An 18,664-nucleotide genomic window follows, 5' to 3' on the forward strand; every position below is an offset into this window, starting at 1 on the left:
CAACATCACATTGTTTTGTTTATTTCTCCTCTCGAACAAACAGCAAAACTGTGAAGTCTTCAAACAGCAAATTGTGAAGTCTTCCATACTTCTTGATGTATATATCTAATAACGAGTGAATTTAACACTCACATTTTCTAAAATTCCTTGGTCCAGCTGTTCCGGTTTTTGTTGGCATGGATGTCGTCCAATTGTTTTGCCGTTTTCAAAAGTTACATATCAAATCGCATGACGGAATACCACCTCTCTGGTGGAGTTCGCATCTAGGCACCGTCGACCAATAGTTTGGAGGCGACATCCGGGAACTTTGATCCATGTTCGGCCGTCCACACTCGGGATTGGAATCTGTGCGCACTGCACAGAGAGGGCTAGGCTGATAAGAATAATTTCTTCAGTTATATTAGTGATTTGCTAGGTTGGTTGTTGTCTCATGTTATGTAACTTAATATATTCGAATGTCTTGATTTTCCCCCACCTCTCTTAATTCCCTTCCTTTTCAGTCTTATTAAGCCCAGCGCCTCAGTTTGTACTCAGCCTATATTTACTGTTTCTACCATTTCTATTAATAAATTAGTGAATGAATGAATAAATAATCCGTTTTTTAAAACTCCGGAAACATTTCTATAGCTGTAGTCTGCAGTCTGGAGTTAGATCATTTTCAGTTCAAATATACATGTGAAATTCAGATTATGTATAAAAATCTTTACATTGTGGGAAACTGATTTGAAAGTCAATTCCCAAACTTCATTTTTCGGTAAATTATCATTGCTAATAAAACCTTGTTAAACTACACTGCCCTGTACTGCAAAAAGTAGACAGCCTCTCAGTCTTGTGGAGCCTTTGTTTCACACTGATCAAGCATTGGGTGGAGCCAAAGTCTGATCTAACTCAAATTATTCTCGAGTGATCTGTATTTTGTGTGCATGTCCGATGAACAATTAAAAAAAAACAAAAAAACAACCTGAGTATTTACCACAAACTTTTCTGTTTATTCAAAGTACTTACAGATAAAAAGAAGTGTAAATTCAGTTGAACTTGCATTTATCTTGACATATTTTCCCAGACAGAATAAATAAGATAACAATCAAGGCAAAAAATGTTTGTAAAAAAATAGGTGCATTATTTTTCTAAATGGAATCCCTTGTTCAAAAACGAAAGGGTGTCTCCAAGCAGACAACAGGTGTGCATGTCATTTACATAAACATAAAAAACATTTTCTCATTAAAAAAACAAGACACAGAGGGGTTTTACCTATAAAACTGTAAAAATACATATGTACTATGCACTAAACCTGAATGTTAGAAATGGGGGAGGAGATACTTAAAAGGAGATACTCTAAAAGTTTTTCAATCCAGCCACTCATGGTTAAACCCATTCATTCCACCATAACAAACCAAACAGGCTAATAACATCAAGACTTTTCTTACAGCTTCTTCAACAGGTAGACTTCCAGTTGGTGCAAGTAACCTTTCAAGTACTTATCAGTTTTTTCTGTCTACTTTATCTTGGACTGATCATTTGCAACACATATACAAAATTTAAATTATGTAACATTCTTATGTATGGATACCCACGCAATAATATACACTGAATGCTCTCACAGTGTACGATTCACAAGAGGAAACACGTTAATGCATAAACAAGATCTATAGTGTCTGAAAGCATTAGTGAATGATCTTTAGGGGGGAAAAAGTTGACCTCTTGATCAGATACTGTATGTAGCAGCAAAATGACAAAACTGATTGTATTTAAGATGTATGGTAAAGACACGTCGGCATGTGATAAATTGTGTCACAGGGAAAGTCTTAGTTCTAGGCAGTTTCCAGTGATGTCCTTCTAAAAAGGACCTTATTCATGATGGTGACTTTGGAGATTTATTATGGTCACTGATGGAGTGAACTGAGTTCTTAAGTACTGATGTCAGATGTCTAATTTAATGTGTCTTGACAGACAGCAAATTTGTCAAGTGTTGGTTTGGTTTAAGTGTGTTCATGTGTGTTTAAACCCTAACTTGTTCCTGTTTCATCTTGATAGCTTTAGGCAGTATATCAGTAATCAGGCATTTGTTTGGACAGTGTACATTCTTCAAGGATATAGCATGGTTCATCTGGAATGGACTGGAATGTTCTGTAACGATCATACTGGTTATAAAAGATAAGCTGTTTTGTCTATTATTTTGTTAAACTAAAAAGTTTTGCTGATGACATACACAATCCTAACCGTGTTTGTAACAAAGTGTGCTCTAATGAGTCTCTCCTGATTAGTTCTTTTTCTCCTCATAACCTGTTGAAGCTTTTTGTTTACGCTCTCTTTACAGCCAGTCAGTCAGCTTTCAAATCCAAAAAAGGGGTGTTAATCTCACACAAGCTAGTGAAATCTACCGCATGCTGACAGTTCATTGACTGGGTATGCAAATTTACACACCTCAGATCACTAATTCTCTGCAGCTGATATTGACTTCTATTGCCACTAGGGGGCAGTAAGAAACAAGTGACCCTGCTTTGCTATGTAAATTTTACCTGGTTTGTGATGTCATTCAATTGTTTATATAAAAACTTTATTCCAACGGACAAAGAGCAGCAACATTGCACCATTATTTGAAACTCTGAGGCCTCCCTCAAGGACGGTAACATATGATCCATTTACAATATACACAAAATATGACAATTGACAATTACAAACAAACGCTCAGCTAAATACATACAGACGCGTTCTGGCAGCTTTGTGGGATGTGATGGACGTTATTTGCCCCCATACATCCTCTCGATGTCAGGCTGATAGTGCTTCTTCAGCTCCTTCCTCTTCAGTTTAAAAGCATCTGTCACCAGCCCTGTCTCTGGGGTCCAGGGATCAGCGCTCAGACGGACTTTCATTGGGATCTCAAACTTCTCAAGCTTATCTGTGACAGAACACACATACATGCACACAAACACATGCACGCGCACACACACACACACACACACACAGAGCAACAACAACAAAACATTACAGACAGCATATATTGATCTCTTATCGCTGTTGTTAATAATGGAAGGGGAATGAGAGAGAGAGAGGGAGAAAAAGGTGGAGAGAGAGAGAGAGAGAGAGAGAGCAGAATCATGTGCACATTGTGGCAGAAGAGAGGGAAGACAACTTTTTCTAGTAATTTTCAAAACTGTCTTGTCTCTAAATGTGAGGGAAGTTCCAGACTGACCAGTGTGACTGTGTGCGTGCAAACGTGTATGTGCGTGTGTCCTTCAGGCTGAGACTGTGTGTGTGTGAATGTGTATGTGTGTGTGTGTCCTTCAGACTGAGTTACCACAGACCATGAAAAATGGAATAAGTCTCTATCCTGTAGCAGTGGAAGCTACAGGCTAAACCCATGATTGCAGCAGAAAACAGCGTGTAGTTGTTAATGTGTGGTATTTAGCAGAAAGTAGGAAAACAGGACAGTGAGGGTACAAATTATGCTCTCTCTCTCTCTCTCTCTCTCTCTAGGTTTAGAGCTGTTAAGACCGTTACAGGAACATCTAAGCTTCAGTAGTGACGTGTGTGAGAGAACATGGATGAAGATGCAGTCATGTGTGAAACGGTGTGTAAGTGTGTTTCAAAGGGTTTGAGAGAGAGAGAGAGAGAGAGAAAGAGAAAAGAGAGACAGAGAGAAAAAAGTCAGAATACTCACTGGAACTCGCAACTTCTTTGATGACTTTCAGCATCTCTGCCTCTATCACAGGATGATTACAAAGCTCCTCCCACTTGCCTTCAACACCATTCTTACTGGCTAATGCAGTCAGCTGCTTCTGATTGGGCACCACAAAGCTGATCACATAGTTCTGTTCACTGATTGGTTGAAGAGACAGATAGTATAAGAGAGAGTTACACAGAGAGGTATGAAGAGAAAATGCAACTTTAAAATGCATGTTCATGGGACATGATACAGAATTTGGTCTTCTCTGACTATGAACAGTTTTACAACATTAACAGCAATTTGGAAAATACAAACAATACATACTCCTTACCCACTACATATAAAGTTTGGTTGAATAAATAACAGAGAGTGTAAGAGATCTGGTTTATGTTGTGATCATCTAGTACTGCATTAAACACAGTCTGTGTGAAAGATGTTGGGATCTTTGTAATGGAACAGTTCACCCGTTCCAGGGTTATATTGGGGCTTTTATGGGGTTATGGTAGAATTATAATAATGCTCTGTAGGTTAATGTAATGTAAACAGTAGCGTACCTGTTTGCATAAGCACAAATGTTATCGATGAGAGGGCAATTTTTAAGAGCTGCTTCAATCTTCCCTAGTGACACATACTCCCCTGCCTGTAACTTCACCAGGTCCTTCTTACGATCTGAGGGGGGGGGGGGGGGGGGGGGGGGGGGGGAGATGGAGAGAGAGAGTGAGAGAGTGATAGAGAGAGAGAGAGTGAGAGAGAGAGAGAAAAACAAACGATAAGTTGAAAATGTTGTTTCAAACAACAAATTATCATTTCTTCTGCCGAGGAATACCTCTGATTGGTTCAAACTTGCTGTAACTCACCGACAATTTTCAGACAGCCATCTGGATGCACCTCCCCCACATCCCCGGTGCAGAACCAGCGCTGTCCTGCCTCATCCACCCAAAAATCCTCATTCAGTTCCTCATTCTTATAGTATCCCATGGCAACATTGGGGCCACCAATCATTATCTCACCACGTGGATAGGGCTTGTCTTGACTCGTGTATCCACCTGAGAAACAGGGAGATGTAATACTGTGTGTTGCCCCCATTAAATGGTGCTATTTTTTATAACAGAGTAAAAATCTGTAACAAAACCACAGCACCATGAATTTTTTGTAATGACATGACTTTGGGCATATCAGTTTATATGGTTTGTGTGTGTGTGTGTGTGTGTGTGTGCCTTACCCTCAGCCCAGTCCCGTAGTTTAATTTCACAGCAAATGAGTGGTGCTCCTACTCTCCCAGTACTGTAGTCGGTATCTGCAAAAAAACACAGACACACACACTGTCACACACACAAACAGGCAAAGACACATCATCATCATCATTCTTATTATCATTTCTTTTTCTGTAGAATCAACCACAAGAATACCAGAGAACTCGTAACAAGCTGGGACATGACCACAAACCTGGATTTCTCCAACTCTGCTTCAGACAGACTTAGTATGTAGTGTGCGTGTGTGTGTATGCATGTGCTCACACTCTGTAATCGTTCCAGCTCCACAGGTTTCAGTCAGTCCATAGCCTTGGCCCACCGGACAGCAGAAACACACATTCATAAAGCGCTGGGTCGCAGCAGAGAGGGGAGCACCCCCACACAGCATGGCACGAATGTTCCCCCCTAACAACTCACGGACCCGCCTAAATAACAACCTGACAGATACAGAGAGAGAGAGAGAAAGGAAATTAAGTTCTCAGAAGTAAGAACCATCAGGAACACAGATAATTTGACCACAAACGAACACACACAGCATGTGCATATGCACAGCACAAATGACTCTATGTACAGTAAGTTATAAACACACACACACGCACACACACACACACACACACACACACACACACACACACACACACACACACACACACACACACACTGCTTTCTCAAAGGATTTCTATATTATTAGAACAGCTTGTTCAGCAGATGTTTGTTAATATTGAAGACATAGTGTTTGTTCAGTAGATGCATGTCAGTATTACAGATATAGTGTTTGTTCAGTAGATGTTTGTTAATATTGCAGACATATTGTTTGTTCAGTAGACTAACAGGGTGACTCACTTATTGCAGAGTGGGGCGTCAAGGCCTTTGTTGACTTGTTCCAGTTTGTAGTTGTATCCAAGATTAAACAGAGTCCTTTGCAACATTCCCATCTCCTGTACTTTACTCATCACATTCTTATAGATACGGTCCATTATCTCCTATGAGACAACAAAACACACCCAACACCCACACCAATTTACCAACCTACAACTCATCTCTCTCCAGTCTAAGAGAAGAAACCATCAGAGACTACATTACAAACCATTTCATCAACAGATCTTAATCTTGGTGTAAAAGCTGTTTGCTAAGTAGAAAACAGAGCGTGGAAGCAATCTGTAGACGACACTTGTAACATCAGATATTAATGACCCGCGAGAGAAGAGGGGTTGATTTGGCTGACATAAAATAAAAAAAGAGAGATTATGGCAATGATCCTTACTGGAACTGCAGCCATCAGTGTGGGTCTGAGCACGGAACAGTCTCCCTTACTGCCTTTCTTTATCTTAGTCGACTACACACACACACACACACACACACACACACACACACACATACAGAGAGAGAGAGAGAGAGAGAGAGGAAAGAGAAAGCATAAATTAAACATATAAACTATCACTATGAAGGAAAAAAACAGTGTTGTTCACAAATTTGTTCACAAATTAAAAAAGAAAAAAAAAAAGACAACAGGCATAAGGCAGGGCATTTAAACCGGACATTTCCCATCTAACTCAATAATAGGTAATCAAGACAGATATATATCTCACAATAGTCCTACACCCTCACTGTGAACCCAAATGCTAGTTTGATAAAGTCAGGCCAGTGTGCTCTCTAAATCAGTGACAGAATCATAAAATTCTGTAAATGCTAATCTGAATGTACTGTGTTAAACTGTGACCAATGTTACTGTGACCATGTTACTGTGACTATGTAACTGTGATCGTGTTAGCTTTACTATGTTACTGTGACTGTGTTATTGTGACCATGTTACCGTGACAGTGTTAGTGTTGCTACGTTACTGTGACCATGTTACTGTGACTATATTGCTGTGACTATGGTTTCTTCTTCTTCTTTTTCCAAATGTTGCATTTTTAAAAAGTGCACAGACTGTCTGTGATGCAAAAAGACTGATGTTGGACAGATACGCATATCAGACGTGGATAATAAACAATTTCAAGGCTTGAACTGCACAACCGTCTCTGTTTCTCAATTTTATAAGCATAAACTGCAGATGATTTTCATAATTTGAAGGAATTCATTTGCACCTCTGAGATTTGCATCAGAGTGTCACACTGTACTGTTTTTTTTGTCTTTTTCTGTAACAGTAATTCCCTAGAACCTTCCCTCCCTTAACTGTCAGGGTGGAACTTTGAAAACCAGTAGCTAATAGCATGCGACCAGATATAAAACAAGTGATCACAGAAAAGCAAAAAGCAGCATCAGCACTCTCATTCAGATATGAGTGAGGTCCAACTTTCTCCATACAACACCACTTTATTATTTTAATGAACAGTACTGAGTGTCCCATAGGCTGTGCCTGTTTATCCTTTAGGTATTTCATATTAAAATTCAGATCAAAATTCGTACAAAAATTTCCCATCTCTGTTTCACACCTATTTTAACTTGTTTCTCAGTCATCTGGTGATGCTGCATTTCCCATTGACTTTTAGGTAGTGTTCGGTAGTCAGCTAGCACACTGACGTCTTTTTAATATGTGTGCTTTGCATGAGTAGGATTGTTGCTGATCTATTTGCATGATCTGACAGTTTTGCCTATGAGCATATCTATCAACTGAATTTTCATTCATACCTTTGTGTCAAGCAAGAAGAAAAGAAAAGAAAAGAAAAGAAAAGAAAAGAAAAGAAAAAAAAAGAGAAGAGAAGAAAGTATTACCTGATCTGAGAGTGTCTGAGGGGAGGAGTAGCCGATTCTGCATCCATATGTCAGACAGGAGATCTCAGCAGTCAACTCCAGTACATGTGCCAGGGGCAGATAGCCAATATATGTGTCCTTATTACTGATGAGAGGACAGCACAAAATTTGATTATCATCCCATAAATACAATACTTAATGCACAGTTAAAAGTTAACATCTTATTTATATACATACATACACACACACACACACATATATATATATATATATATATATACAGTCTAGATTAGAGCATTCAGTTTGGTTTTCACTGTGGCAACTACACCAAGGACAACTTGCAGTCTTGAGCTGAAATAATCGGTCACGTTGTGGGCAGTACAACCTTTGGGTTTTAAATTTCACTGTCACATACACACCGATGGAAGCATTCAGATAAGGATGAATCACAGGGCGAATAACTTTAAGCAGGGCGTTCACTTATATCTTTTGCTGCATGTGATATGATTATCTGAAACAGCAATATTAATGATATGAAATAGCATGTCACAAAACAAGGTCAAAGGTGAGACCATGTTTGTGAGTTGGGTTTGTAACATGCTATGTAGTATCAAAGCCATTCATGGGTTTTGCAAAAGCCCAAAGTGTTGCTATGAGAACTGGTATCAACGTGAAAATTAAGATCGCCGTTTACAAGAATTCTACAATCTCTCGTAATGAGAGCTGATGGAGGTTGCGATATTTCAGAAAAAGTGTGAAAAATTCCATTTTGGATGCTCAGTAAATGGTTAAAGATTAAAGACTAAAGACTAAAGACTAAATTTCTGTGATTGCATACACACTGTGAGCAGTGAGAAGTGCATTTAACCCATTCTTACACCCAGTAGTGAGCACACACAACCACGTTTGGTCACAAGCCCGCTTCTCTGACCCTTAGGCCACGTGCTGCCCTCTTGGGGGGGTCATTGCTTTCGTTTAAGTACAAGAGTCAAATACTTGAATGAGGAGAGAGGGTGCAGTGGCAGTGAATGTGTTTACAATGGAAAGATCTGGAAAGGATCAAGGTTAGACTACCTCACTTTTCTGCTTCATCAGATGAACTAAAGCCACGCTGTGTTGGGGACGACTCGACAAGGGATGCAGTCCCATCTGAGCCCAAACCAGATTTTCATTAATAACATTAATCTCGTTTTTTTTCCTTCTCGGATATAAGTTACCTAAGGATGACAGTCTTTTTAAATAAACACTGTTGCATTTAGGAAGAGTCATATTCAGTATTTTTTGAGTCGTTGTTAACTGACTCGTTATGTTAGAAACTTCCAACAGTCTCCTTGTTAATCTCAATTAGGCCAGTATACAAATACAAAAGACTCTGTGCAGTAAAAGCCAGTGCACAAGTGAGAGATCACGTCTCCGTGCATGTGTATATACAGACAACAGTGTTATACGCTCCACTGATAATTCCTGATATTACTCAGAGAGGGAGAGACTGTTCACCAATTCTCTGTGTCCAATTTTACTAATGAGTCACAGTCCATTCACAGAAGATGAAACCACTGAACTGTGTTGACTTGGGTGCAAATCACCTCTTTCATAAAAGCCCGGCCTTTTATATAATAAATCCCTGTTACTAACAAATTCCAGTTTGGGATCTGAAGACAGCAGAATCAGTCCTTTGTTTAGGGCAAAAGGTCAGCCCCTTCCCGCTCCTAAACATGTGCATGGCCGCTGATACCGTGGCTATCGTGATTCTTGTTTTATCTTGATTTTGTCGAATAGAGGTCTTTTTCTGAGTATTTCTAACTGGTGGTGACAAGTGTTTGTTACTGTGTAGTGACTTAATAATACAATATCCATAATGCAATTAAACAGTATGCCTACAGGTTTTACACAACAGCATTAAGTGTGTGCATGTGTGTGTTTGTGTGTGTGTGTGTTTGTGTGTGCATATGTTTTTGCGTGTTTATATTGTTTTTGCGATGGAGCTCACTGTACATGCGGACATTCCCTGAAAGCACTGCTCTTATTCAGCTTGCGATTGGCTGCAGCTTACCCCAGCCCAGGGATCCTCTGGCATTGGCCAGCCATGCCAGCAATGAGGTTGCTGTGAATCATCATCACTCCTTTGGGCCGCCCCGTGGAGCCACTGGTGTACATCACCACAGCCAGGTCAGAGGGACTTGGCCTTTCAAATTCCACATTCACTGAGAAAGAGAAGAGAGAGGGTGGGGGAGGGGTGGAGGAGGAGGTGAGAGCCCGCAAGAGAGGAAGTGAATTAAATAAAACCTAGAACAGGAAGTGCTCTGATCTGTTATTAAGTGCTTCCGAAGCACTTAAGGTTCAGATAGCTTTTAGTTATAATGCAGTTCTCGTTTAAACTCAAGTTTTTACTTTAATTTAGCTCTCGTGTCACTCTACTTAAAATTTTTCAACTCCATTTTATGTCTGGTTTACATTTTAAGAGAAAGATTAGTTTTGAGTTCTTCTAACAAATTCTAAAAGAACCAACAAGCTCAACAGTAGTTTAAACGCTTATTTTGGATTAAAGCCTTGTTTATCTGTGGTGAAACTCTGGAATAAATTTTAATGTAATTTCATGTTACTACTTTGATTTAAACTTAATTTCAAACCGAACTGAGCCTTAGCTTAGGCTCAAGTTTGGGTCCTGCTGGTACTCACAATTCTCAGGTTTGGCCCCCAGATCTAGCACTTCCTGCATGGTGTGGACGGCGAGGGATTCTGGGTAAGCTGCCTTATTTACACCTTCACGGTCCACACAAATGACATGCTGCAAACCAGACACTCGGGAAAACACATTCTGAGAGCAAGTGAGTGGGGGAGAGACAGTGAGACACGGAGACAGAGAGGGAGAGAGAGAGAGAGAGAGAGAGAGAGAGAGAGAGAGAGAGAGGGAGAGAGAGAGGGAGAGAGAGAGGGAGAGAGAGAGGGAGAGAGAGAGTTACATCACTTTTTTGTTCAGATTTTAGAGGCAGTAAAAGAAGCACATTAGTTGTGATGAAAGAGATATGCAGGGGAAGGTTGCAAGTTGGGAGGAAATATTATAACATCTATTGATGATGAGATAAACAGTCAAGGACACATGACTCAAATGCCTGTGGCTGTATTGTATTTTGACATACTGTGCAGTACTCCCCAAAAATTTTAAATATACTCCATTATTGGGGGCCCATACGGGATTAAAAAGACCTATAGTGATGACACGTATTAGCTCACCTTCAGTTTCGTCTCCATCAGCTCTTTACTGGTGATGAGATGGGTAGCACCACACTCATTTAACCCGTAAGCCACGGCATCTTCACCCAGCGTGGCATACAATGTCACCACTATGTGCACACACACACACACACGCATTTTATATAAATATACATATAATAACACATAATCAATACTGACAAGCACAGAATAATTTTGAGCATACAAACAGTAAATTCATAACATGCATGTAGTCTCTGAATGTGGTGTACAGCATACTTGCTAAACACATAGTATTTACAAATACATGGCCCACGATGTGAACAAACTAGACAGAGTTTACTAAACATGCAGACAGCTTCCTTCTCCAGGGAATACCCCAGGCCTAGCTAAACACACACAGTACTCACACAGTACATACTGATACACACAATATGACTCAAAGTATGACTGTGTGCAGAGGCATGCCTGTGTGTGTGTGTCTGTGTGTGTGTGTGTGTAGTGTGTGAGTGTAAAAGCGTGTGTGTGTGTGTGTGAGCATGCGTGTGCGTGTGTGTGTGTGAGAGAGAGAGAGAGAGAGAGAGAGAGAGAGAGAGAGCGTATATAAGTGCATGTAAGACAACCATGGAAGGGGAGTGTTTACATGGGAATTTGCGTCTGAAGCAGGCTTGAACAGTGATCATCCACTCCGCCCGTGTCTCACAGAAGATGGCGATGGAGTTGCCTGGCTTTTGACCAAGGGCTGCAAGGCCACTCCCCAACAACCCCACCTCACGGTCTACATCCTCATACGACCTCCAGTGGTAGTCCCCCATCACCAGCTACAGACACACAGTATATACTTTATATTATGTCACATTATATTTTATTTTACACTGACATACATTCTTCTCATTAAATTCCCTGTAAGTGACTGCTACATGGCTGAAAATTCAGAACTAAACTTCACAAGTGTGTAAACAAGCCCTGAACATAAATTAAACAGTTATTCCCATCCACACAGTCTCAAGAACAACCACTCTAACTTCTATAGCAAAATAAAGCTTTTTTGAAGAAAGAATTAGGAAACATTCTGGAACATATCCATGAGTACATCTTATCAGCAATTGACCAGATTTACACTGATTGGTCCAGCTGTTTCTCTCAGAGATGTTCTGACCAGAGAGAGTGATTACCTTCTTAAACACTTTCCCGCTGGGTTGAGTCTCACTCTCCTCGCTGAGTATTTCTCGTGTGCCCAGGCAGTCTGCCTGTTTAAACCTCTCCACGGAGAAATCAAACAGCTTGTCCAGTGTGTCTTTGCCCTCAAAGTTCATCGTGGCCAGTCGCTCCAGGCTTTCTATCGCCCGATATGGGCCCTCTGGTTGGCCGCTAGTGCTTCGAGCTCTCTCAGGTGCGGTCATAGCTTTTCTGTGGCGGGCATTGAGGGATGAGGGACCAGAACAGAGAGGTGAGCAGAGAGCAGGTATGTGAGTAAGAACATGAGGCGACAGACAGGGGAGAAGGCTACATAACAAGAGTCCACCCTCTGCTTCATAGCTGTCGCAGTGGTCTCAGATGAGTCAGGACGACATCTTGAGGAAAGCACTTGTGCCCTTTTACAAGGCATAGATGGACTGATCAATAAAATCAGGTTTATAGAAGCAGGGCATGCAGACAGAGAGAAAACGCTTGTCTGCTGGAGAGACAGACTTGAGGCCAGGAGTGGTGTAGTGTCAGTGCCGAGCAGGAGACACGAGAAAACAGGTGCATTCTGAAGAAGAAAAAAGAATAAGAAAAGAGAAAAAACAGACAGTCAGACAGACAAGCACACAGACTGCCAGAGAGATGGAGAGAGAGGTCAGCTTTTCATGTATTGAGGACAGACAGAGAGAGAGAGAGAGAGAGAGACAGAGAGAGAGAAAGAAAGGTCTGCAGAAACATGAAGGAATCTTAAAGCAGGAGAAACAGTAAAAGGACAGGCGAGAGAGAGCAGTCTAATGTCATCACCGGTTTTCTTTGACTCAGGGAAAGTGGAGGTAAACCAGACTAGCGTGACACAGTAAAAATCTCAGTTCTGTTCTGATACAGGTCTGCAGTTTTCCAGGTCCCATTACACACACTGCTCAAACATATTCACCTGTGCCTGTGAAAAAAACCTCTTCTAATCAAGAGTTTTATCTAAATATTTACACTGGATAGCTCTCATCAACATTCACATTCCTCTTTTTCCTTAGACCCCTGTGTCAGTGTATCTGAGTGTGTGTTTGTGAGTGAGTGAGAGAGAGAGAGAGAGAGAGAGAGAGAGAGAGGGAGAATGTCTAAAGGCTTCTTGCATTACCACCCAAATTCTTGCCCCTTAGAGATTCCAGAATGGCAAACATCTCAGTAAATGAAGTGTGTGCTGACCACAGAGATGTCTGGGCTAAAAGAACCGACCACGGAAACATTCCGTGATGACGTATGAAGGAGGCTCAGGAAGTCAAAACATTTCAACACACTTCAAACCACTCTCAGCCTATCCAACCTGTCTCCTGCCCTGAGTCAGGATTACGTACACACTGCCTTTGCGTAAGCTCCAGGCTGTGACGGCTGTGAAACAGAGCACCCTGGAAAAAAAAACATGACTCTTAAATTCAGAACCGATGACATCACACACTTCTTTTTTTCTATCTTTCTTTACTTATTTTTGTACAGAACCACTCAGAAAAAGTAAAAGAATGATTCCTCTTCAGGAAAACTTCTCAGGAACTGCAGTATTAAGAAAAAAACAAAACAAAACAAAAGCCACCAAAAATGGTCTGGTAACCCTGCTAAAACACTGTATATCCCAAAACACAGCACACACCCATACTCTCCCATTCATGCACACGTACACACACACCTACACACCTGTGTGTGAAATTCATTAAATAACATTACTGACTTGACACTTAAGATAAAGCGATACCAAATACATTCAGGGGATTTGCTTTGTTTGGAACTGCTTTTCCCCCGGTCTCTTATGAGACCTGACATCCACTTCCAGACAAACCACAACACAGCACAGTTACTTCATCTGTCCTGAGTCCTTTTCTGTCAGAGCGCTGTTCTTTAGCTGTTTCACTTCTTTTCCTCTCTGACTTCATCCGGCTTACAATAAATCTGAAATCTTTATCCCTCATCTGGTTTCCCTGGGTAACGGTGATGAGAGATAGGCAAGTTGCTAGGTTACCAATGTCTTTTTTTTTATATATAGGGAGAGCTCTAAATAATATTGTTTTTAAAGCAAAGGCTTTAAAAGGTTACATGTAACGTTCTCTAAGTCTCAAACTGGGACATACATTGAGAGAGAATTCTTTAAGCGTTTTGTTGTTAGCGAGTCCATTTGATGAGATTGTGGGTCAGAATGAAAAATGAGCTTCCCACTGAGGCTTTTATTCCACTTTCAGGTGGTTATCTGATTGATGCTTTGCCAAAATAACCTAACTAAACATAATTGCCTTGCTTTGCCTGCAACACTCTAGCACTGCAGTGTTGCTGGGCTAACCTATACCATTTTCTCAATATGTAGAATAATGCCAGATTTCTGATTTTGCTCCTTGTCTGTCAGCAATGATATCACCATTATCATAATCATCATCATCATAATCATCATCATCATTATCGTCATCATCGTGATCATCATCCTCATCATCTTGGCTGTAGCTGGCATTCCTTTAATACCTTGTTCATTCTGTGTGCTAACTTTTAATGTTGCATCTTCAAACAGCGGCTGTCAATGTCAAGTGCGCTCTCTCCCTGTGAGCTCACAGTATTTTCACATAGCTGCAGTCTAAAGTACACATAACACATATACAATTCTAATATAATAACATAGCAAAATAACATGGCTGTAGTCTAAAGTTAGCTCTCTCAGGATGATGCACACATGTAACACATAGGTGTACTCTTAACAAAAGTACCAGCCCTAAAAAATATCTATTATTCATTGTTTTTTTATTTTCCATTTTCAAATGAAGGTACTTTGATACTTTTTTCAAAACCTGTACCCCCACACAACTCTACATAAAGTGACACTACACATTACACACACACACACAAACAACCAAATATCTAGTACACGCAAACCTCAAAAATGACCAAAATCATGACACACCCAGTTTATACAGTAAACATACGCCTAAAGCAACTCTTATAGACATTGACACCTGGCTGTCCTCCATTATAATGAGTTATACAGCAGACAGTACTTAAATAACATGGCATGTGAGTCAGACTGAGGCAAATAAGCCTTTGATTAAACTGGATCAGACCTAAATTCTCTCGGACTTTACAATAACTGCATTTACATCGGGCCAGTGCTGAGATACTATACATTGGCCAGTGGTTTATTCAAGTGCGTGTCCATGTGAGGGAGAAAACGAGAGTAGGATTGGGCCTTATGGCATGCATGTGCCTTTGATATATCTAATTGCATTTACTATGCATGTGTATGTGTTTGTGTGCGTGTGTGCTTCTTTCTCTCTCTCACACACATATACTCTGAGGTTATCAGACCAAGGCTTCAGAAGCACACAGAATAGCATAAATTCAAACTGAATTCTATTCTAAGTGAGCTCCCCGGATATCAGAGCAGAGCAGAAAAGAAAGGGAAGGAAAAGAAGAAATATATCCCACTTAGCTTTCATGCACAGGACAGCTCACAAATACAACACTCAGACATGCAGTAAGTTAGCACCACTGCAAACAGAAGTAACGTGCAGTCGATACTAGTTTAATGCACCATACACAAAGTTACTATGCTTAATCCAATGGTTTTATAATATACTCAACATTAATTCCACATAGACTATACTTCACTAATCCCTCATACATAAAGTAAAGATAAGCAATCGTAAAGCTGGTTGTTAAACTGTCAGAGGAAAAAAAAAAAAAAGACGACAAACACAACACTAAAACAATGGAGTTTGGGGGTAAGTCTGGAAAAAAAAAAAGAAAAAAAAAAAAAGAAAAAACATAACCCCACAAAATGAACAGGAAACGCTAAACCTTACCTACAGTGTGAACTGAGGAGTAAACAGATGGATTGTTCGTTTTTCCTCTTCAGGCAAATTCCTCAGACACTGCAATTACTCCACCAGATGTAGGCAGTTTCTTCTTTTTCCTCTTTCTCTCTCTCTCTCTCTTTCTCCCTTCCTCTGTTCCTCTTGCTCACTTCACTGTCTTTTACGATTCGACAGAGTTGTGGCTAGGGTAGTCTCCACCCATCTCTGACCCAAGCCAACAGGGGCTTTGTAAAGAGGAAGTGATGCATTACTTCTGAGTCAACACACAGACGCACATACACACACACAGAACACCAGTATTCAGTAGGAGTTTTGTACCTGCTCACGCAAGAGTAGAACTGAGAATTATTCACTGTTTCTCCCCCTCAATTCTCTTCTCAGACATTGACTAATAGTATGCATTAGTGATATTCTTCCACATTACAATGAACAATGACTTTCTCTGTCTTTTATACACTGTTTCATCAACCCCTCTAATTTGAACAAAACTATCATCTATGGCTCACTAAACACAAATAGGAGTGTATTTACATAAATATTTACTATATATATATATATATATATATATACATACACAATTTTACATACATACTCTTATGTGTCAGACTTTGTTAAGTTACTTTATTGATCCCCATTGGGAAAATTGCCCTCTTTCTTTCATCCACCCTAACTAACTACTTAAAAAGGCAGTGGACAGACACAGTGCAGCATCCAGGAACCAAGATCAGTTCTTAGGCCAGAGCCTTGGTCAAGAGTAATGGCAGAGCAACCACTAATCACATGAAACAGTAAAATGATCCCCACATTTTCAGATAATGTAAGAATATAACACCATATTATCTCCATTCTCCTAAAATCAGAGGACATTCATTCATTCTCTAAGCCGCTTATCCTAATGAGGGTCGAGGGTGGTGCTGGAGCCTATCCCAGTGCTCACTGGGTGAAAGACCAGGAAACACCCTGGACAGGTCGCCAGTCCATCACAGAATCAGAGGACAGTACGATTTTAGGACAGTACATGTGTAGGATATAAATAACAAGCTTAGTCTCAAAGTCAAAGTAGTAAAACACATTGCGGAAAGTTTCTTTTCTTCCCACCTGTATATTGTGTGTGTGTGTTTGTGTTGTTTTGCTTACTTCCACCGAGTAAGGGCCAAGGTGATACCACTTCCCACACAAATGACAGGGCAGAGAGACCTCAGTGACCTTGTGGGAGAGATCAGTGACCTCTGGTTTATGTAACAGCTGAGAGAGAGCATGACCCTTGTATCAGATGATTAAATGCTGAAATAATGGCAAATGTGAAGTAATAGGAAAACAGTAACAGGGCCAATAGGAATTAATAGTTTCATCACAAGACCTCACAAGATATTTCACTAAAGAGAGAGATATTCTGAGAATTAATCTCAGTAGATCACCATCCAGTCGCACAAATAATAGCCTCAGACTGATTCGCCCTATTTATTCAGTTCCATAGTCGCAGTTTAAGCTATTTTTCCATTTAAATTCACGTGCCACTGCAATTTCTTTTCTAATGTGTCATTTACAAATGACTCAAGACAAATGCTTAAACAGGGGTTTATCTGTCCAAACATAAAATAGTTTTCTCTCTTTTCCTCACAAGCCTTTCACACATTTAGCATTTTCGAGGTCATCCTCACCTCTTTGTGAACGGTTGCTATGTTCCAGCATCAATCTATCAGATACCACAATGACTTTCTTACACATGATAACCTCGCCTGAAGAATAAAGCTAGTCAGTGGGATAGCCGGCCTCCGTTAGCAGCTTTAAACGGCTCGTTTACCACTTCTTAGAACGATAGGTCTCACTCATTAGCTGGTTTAGTGCTGGTCTTGCTAATCCAAATTCGTTCAACTGATGCAAAGTTTAATATGTCCGCTGAATACTCATTCACGTCCAGTAATTTGATTTATCTGTAGAATCTGTATCTTTCAAGACATCCTTCGCCTTCGGTTATTCTTTATATCTTATAAAGCGCGCCGAGTTAATGCAAGTAGAGGAAATAAAGGTTTATGAGTAGCTACAAAACTAAAACAGAATAAAACAACAACCGACCAATCCAACAAACTCAGACTGCTGAGTAAACAAATCAAAAGCATTAACATGCGGTCCTGACTCATCTTTGACCCTTTCCCTACACTATATTGAGTAAAATCGTGCTGAACATTGAGTAAAATCGTGCTGAACATTTCCCACCAAAAAGTCTTGCGAAATTATTCTGAAACGCTGTTTCAAGGCAGTACACCGATGACGATTTTAATGAGTCATCTGTTCTTCTCACCCGTTAAGAAAATAGGTGACGAGGTTAGAGGCTGCGGTAATACAAAAAGGCGGTAACGAAGACCCAAATGCAGTACAGTACAAATTTCGTTCGCTTCCTTGAAACCTAAAGTGTATTTCCTGCGAAGAACATTCAAATGCTATAGAGCTTCTACACCATAAAACACAGAAAAAAGATCACTCAAAGGCTTGTATTGTATTCAGTCACAACAAAATGTATTTTTAACGTCACACTAATTGCACGAACAGGATCCGTCAATACCTCTGCCGACCAGCTGCCTGCTGCCCATTTTTACGTCTCAGTGTCAACGACTGGGGGGAATCTCCCGAAATGAGTGGCCGAGAGTAACCTTACCGCTTACGGACACACAAGCCACATAAAAAGGTCACATGAGCCCATCCTTCCAAACAGAATAATCTACGGTATACATGGCGAACTGCCAACTGTCTCCCTTGGAACTGATGGTATTTACTGACGCCCAACCCTTAAGGACATGTCCTTGGATTCA

General features: G+C 40.4%; 1 protein-coding gene across 1 annotated transcript; it reads right to left on the bottom strand.

The window, feature by feature from the left end:
* Positions 1–1,247: 1,247 nt before the first annotated feature.
* On the bottom strand, positions 1,248–15,966 carry acsl4b (acyl-CoA synthetase long chain family member 4b). Its single transcript, XM_030782269.1, has 15 exons — positions 15,843–15,966; positions 12,003–12,237; positions 11,471–11,648; positions 10,849–10,958; positions 10,294–10,432; positions 9,668–9,818; positions 7,636–7,759; positions 6,185–6,256; positions 5,764–5,903; positions 5,185–5,357; positions 4,890–4,964; positions 4,525–4,713; positions 4,222–4,336; positions 3,662–3,819; positions 1,248–2,899 (listed from the first exon to the last, which is right to left on the bottom strand). The coding sequence occupies exons 2-15, from the start codon at positions 12,228–12,230 to the stop codon at positions 2,742–2,744; spliced, it is 2,010 nt and encodes a 669-aa protein (XP_030638129.1). The 5' UTR covers positions 12,231–12,237; positions 15,843–15,966; the 3' UTR covers positions 1,248–2,741.
* Between the last annotated feature and the right edge of the window lie 2,698 nt (positions 15,967–18,664).

The sequence above is a fragment of the Chanos chanos genome, chromosome 8 (assembly GCF_902362185.1).
Source record: "Chanos chanos chromosome 8, fChaCha1.1, whole genome shotgun sequence".
NCBI lineage: Eukaryota > Metazoa > Chordata > Actinopteri > Gonorynchiformes > Chanidae > Chanos > Chanos chanos.

Coding starts and splice junctions, on each gene's coding strand:
- acsl4b (XM_030782269.1), bottom strand. CDS start 12,230: ATGACCGCACCTGAGAGAGCTCGAAGCACTAGCGGCCAACCAGAGGGC. Junction 9,819..10,293: donor GGGGGCCAAACCTGAGAATT/GTGAGTACCAGC, acceptor TCTCTTTCTCAG/TGAATGTGGAATTTGAAAGG. Junction 4,337..4,524: donor TGGCTGTCTGAAAATTGTCG/GTGAGTTACAGC, acceptor CCCCCCCCTCAG/ATCGTAAGAAGGACCTGGTG.